The sequence below is a fragment of the Lepidothrix coronata genome, unplaced genomic scaffold (genome assembly GCF_001604755.1).
Source record: "Lepidothrix coronata isolate B3197 unplaced genomic scaffold, Lepidothrix_coronata-1.0 Scaffold199, whole genome shotgun sequence".
Lineage (NCBI taxonomy): Eukaryota > Metazoa > Chordata > Aves > Passeriformes > Pipridae > Lepidothrix > Lepidothrix coronata.
Genome location: NW_016690379.1, coordinates 471,576 through 476,122, shown reverse-complemented (window position 1 = coordinate 476,122; position 4,547 = coordinate 471,576). Strand labels below are relative to the sequence as shown.

General features: G+C 47.7%; 1 protein-coding gene across 1 annotated transcript in view; it reads right to left on the bottom strand.

The window, feature by feature from the left end:
• Nucleotides 1–45: 45 nt before the first annotated feature.
• The window catches only part of RAB29 (RAB29, member RAS oncogene family), a 10,129-nt gene continuing 5,627 nt past the window's right edge, over nt 46–4,547 (bottom strand). The window contains exons 4-5 of the mRNA XM_017832264.1: nt 4,289–4,410; nt 46–2,974 (exon numbers count right to left, since the gene is read on the bottom strand). Of these exons, the coding sequence (XP_017687753.1) occupies nt 2,857–2,974; nt 4,289–4,410 (240 nt within the window). The 3' untranslated portion in view covers nt 46–2,856. The remainder of the gene's footprint in view (nt 2,975–4,288; nt 4,411–4,547) is intronic.

The following is a 4,547-nucleotide window of genomic DNA, read 5'->3' as shown; positions in this document are numbered from 1 at the left end:
ACTTCGTTTCAAACGGTTTTCTTGGTTGTTTTTTTTTTTTTTTTCCCTTCCCTTTCAGTTGTTTTAAAAACAAGACTTAATTCCAGCTGGCACAGCCCGTGCCCACGTCCCTTCCACGCTGCCCAGCCCAGAAAGAGCACCTTTGACGGGGCTTTTTGAACCTGTTTTTACCAAACTAAATCCAGGGGGTTGCTGGGTTTGTTTTGCCTGGGTTTTTTTTAAGCCCCCTGTGCCCCAGAGAGATCTCTGCAAACACACACATCTGCACAGGGAAATCGTTTTCCTGTCTGCTTGGGGTTTCACGTGAGCAACGGCTGTTTCTGGTGTGCAGCTTGGGGGGTTTTTTTTTTTTTTAAACATTTGTCTCCCGTGTCAGATGTTAACCAACAGTAAGTGTGCAAAATAAACCCCCCCCCCCAAAGGCTCACACCGGGACTGGAAACCACTGGGCAAACAGAAATGATGCAGAAGAGGAAAAAAAAACCCAACACACCTTCCTTTGGCTTTTTGCTCGAGTCTTAAAGGCACTTCTGAAAGAAAAGGTGCAGGTTAAAGGTTCAGGCACCAAAGAGGCACTGGTGGGTATTAAAGTGAAAGGTGTAGAGAGGTTTTTCTGGCCAGGAATTCCCTGTGAGGGTGGCACAGGTTGCCCAGAGAAGCTGTGGCTGCCCCAGCCCTGGAAGTGTCCAAGGCCACCTTGGATAAACTTGGAGCAACCTGGGCTAGTGGAAGGTGTCCCTGCCCGTGGGAGGAGATGAGCTGAGCTTTAAGGTCCCTTCCAACCCAAACCATCCTGGGATTCTATAACTGGACAGAACAGGAACTGGGAATTTCCAGTGCCAAGCTGGGCTGAGCAGTGGGTGAGTCCTGGGCAGGGGTTTCTCCACCTTTCAGGCTCCAAGACTTGGTCTCTTTGCCAAAACACTTTAAGGTGCACGTACAAAAAAATCAATAAATAACACCTGAATCTTAACAGTTTCGTGACAGACCCTTTAAAAACTCAGGCACGTCTCCTCATGTTCCACAAAGAACTAGAAATATTTATAGGATTAAAACCCATTTTCTTTCCTATTTCTTTTTTTTTTTTTTTAAACACAGCAAAGTAAAATTCAGCAAGGCACTTCAATTTTGTTGCTAGCCAGTTCTCCATGTTTCTACAGTGAAAACAGCAGCACAGAAAAGGGGGTATTTAAGCACCCCTAGCCCCAAATTTGGCAATATTTGCATGACACAATTCTAGCCCAGGTATTTCAGCTTTTAATTAAAACAGCGGAGCACTGGTTTTAAATTTCTTAACCCTCACTGTTCACTCATCAATTATTTTCAGCTTCAGAGAAGGAAAACTCAGATTTTTTTATGCTCAGTGAAGGCAATTGGTTCCTGTTCTACCACCTTCTCCCTCCATAGATTACACAGAGTAAGAAAAGACAGGCAGGAGGAATAATTTGCCAAAGAAAACCAGTCCTAATTCACCAGGAATCAGGACAGAGCAATTTATAGCCCTGTTTTCAAGGGAAAAACGTCACTGAAGGCCATTTGCTGAAATCCAAACCTAAAACATGGGCAGGACAATTCTGTAGCATCCCAGGGTCATGGAATATCAAAACCATCTCAAACCCACGCAGCATTTTAACTCCAGCCCTGCAGGCTGAGTTTCCTCCTCGCTCTCCTGACACCTCTGCTGTGCTTGTACCAATTTTTGGGCACCAGTTTTTTCCCCACAACCAGTACCTGGGGTACGTGGGGGGGGGAAGGAGGCACCAAAGAGAAGTAGGGGAGGGGTTTCTTCATTTCCTTTTTGTCCCACAAAGTCTGCTCCTCCTCTTCTCCCCCACTCTAAAAGCAACGGGGGGGTTTGCAGGGAGCTGTTTCCTACACCAGCCCTGCCACCAAATCCCCCCCTGGCTGCAGGATAATGGTGGGAAGGCAATTCATCAGCAGTTGCAAGGCTGTTTGGGGTGGTGTGGGGATACAGGGAGTGCTAAAAGTGCAAAAAGGACTCTTGTTCTGGCACACAAAGGGGTTTACAGCCCATCCCTCCTCCAGCTCCCCGTGCCCCAATAAAGGGACGGCACAGCAGGATAATGGGATTGTGCCAGAGGGGGAGAGAGGAGGGAGGACAGGAGGCAGCTGGGCAGTTCCTGACTGGAATTTGGGGTCTCTGCTGTTGAACAGCACAGTCAGAAGGCAGGACAGTGAGGGGCTGTGCTGCACCACCTCCCAAATTCCCCCTGGTACCTTCACAGCTCCACGGGCACCACGGTGATCCACATCCCCCTTCACACCTTCAGGATGACGATGGGATGTGTTGGGTCTCTCCAGGGGAGACTCTGTAATTCCAGGGCACGGAGGAAGGAGCTGGAATCCCACGCTGGGAATCCACAGGGAATCCACAGGGAATCCTCCTGGACTCTGTGTGTGGGCCAAGGTCACTGCAGTGCCTTGGGCTGCTGCCTCTGGGTGTGGGGGTGCAGGTGGTGGGGGATAAAGGTGCAACAGTATTAAAAACACACCTTCAGCAGCCCAGGATGGGCCAGCACCTGGCAGAAGGTGAAGTGCTTGAAAATTTAAAAAAAAACAAATGTAATCCAAGCCCTGAGCTTGGACATGGACTGTGCTGCATCAGAGCTCCAGCTACGCTGGGAAAAAAGAGGAATCTTCCCACTCCTTTCCACTCCTCACTCCAGTCACTGTAGCAATGCTCTGCTGAGACAGAATATTCACTATATAGAAACAGCCCATGAGCTTGTAAAAAACCACCCCAAAACCAGCGAGAGCCAGTTCAGGGAGAAATGATGACGATGATGATAAAAGGACCATCACTGCTAGACCCCAGGAGATGGTGTGTCAGGGGCTCTAACAGCACGCCCAGCCTGGTGGGGAGGTCTCTTTTAAGTTAATATAATCCCCACTCCCAGCAGTGGAGGAACTTCCATCACCTGTGGATGAGGACATCATCTTTTCAATCAGCACTCTGCAAGAGAAACATTCTTGTTGAAGAAAAAGAGAAATTTAATCTAATGTCAATATGTAGAAGAGATAGTTGTTACCTATATATATATATGTTACCTATATATATGTATATAAATAAACCTTGCAAGTATTTTCCCCTTCCCCCAATGCTGAGTAACTGTGTTTTGTCTGAAAACCCTCTCACACTAAAGCAAATTGTGGGAGGGGGGCTTGAACCTGGAAATTGGATTTTTGAGGGGTCTCAAACCACCACAGGGAGTTTGGTTTGTGGGTTTGTTTGGGTTTTTTTTAACCAGCAGCATTGGGGGGCACAAAGCTTTTCAGCAGTGCAGAAAAGAAACAGCAGTTCAGGTCAGAAGGACACAAAACTACAGCAAAATGATTTAAAAATCAGGTTAAGGGACTTCATAGCACTGAGAAGAGGATTCCTAAGATTACCTGGCAGCATCAGGAGGCTCTGCAGTGACTGGATAACTCACAACACCTACTGCAACCACCTCAGCTCTGGTCCTGTTAAGGACTGGGACACATCAACAGACCCCCTGGGTACCACCTGCCCAAGCTCAACATGAGCTGTGAACACCCAGACTAGGTTTAGATTAGACACAAGGAAAAAATTCTTCATGGAAAGGGTTGTAAAGCCCTGGAAGGGGCTGCTCAGGGCAGTGGTGGAGTCACCATCCCTGGAAGTGCTCAAAAAATGTGTGGATGTGGCACTTGGGGACATGGTTTAGTGGTGAACATGATGGTGGTGATGTTTTGGATTGGATGATCTTAAAGGTCTTTTCCAACCTTAATGATTCCATGATTCCCATGCCCTTCAGAAAAGGCCAAATTCTGCACTAAAGGATTGGTGCATCACCAGAGAAATTCTGATCTCTTTGCACAAGAACTCCCATCCTCCTGGAAGAGGCCAGCACGTGAAAAAACACCCCTGGTGCTGTTCAAAGGATTTGTCTCCACAACCACGTCAGAGCTGATCCGAGGAGGGATGAACTTGTGACCTCTCAGAATTCAGGTTCCTTTTGGGAGATTTATTGTGTGTTTTTGCTGCTATTTGTTCCTCACTGACAGCACCTCCCTCACTGTGTTGGAAAAGATCACAGGATCAGGGAATCACAGGATGGTTTGAGTTGGAAGAGACATTAAAGCTCATCCAGTTCCACCCTCTGGCCATGGGCAGGGACACCTTAAACTAGCCCAGGTTGCTCCAAGTTTATCCAACCTGGCCTTGGACAATTCCAGGAATGGGGAGACCAAAACCTCTCTGTGCAGGGAATTAACTCTTGGATGCATCACCAGGCACTGTTCCTACCTCATGGACTCATTGATATTCTTGTTTTCCTTGACAGAAGTCTCCACCCATCCCGAAAAGCCATTTTCCTTGCTGAACCGATCCACTTCTTCTCTTGTCACTGCCCAGGGGGAAAGGTCACACTGGAAAACAGGAATCAGGCATTTCAGAATCACAGAATCATTAAATGATTTCAGCTGGAAGGGAACTTAAACATCATGTCATTCCTCCCCCCTGCCCTGGGCCTGGACACCTTCCACCAGCCCAGGTTGCTCCAAGC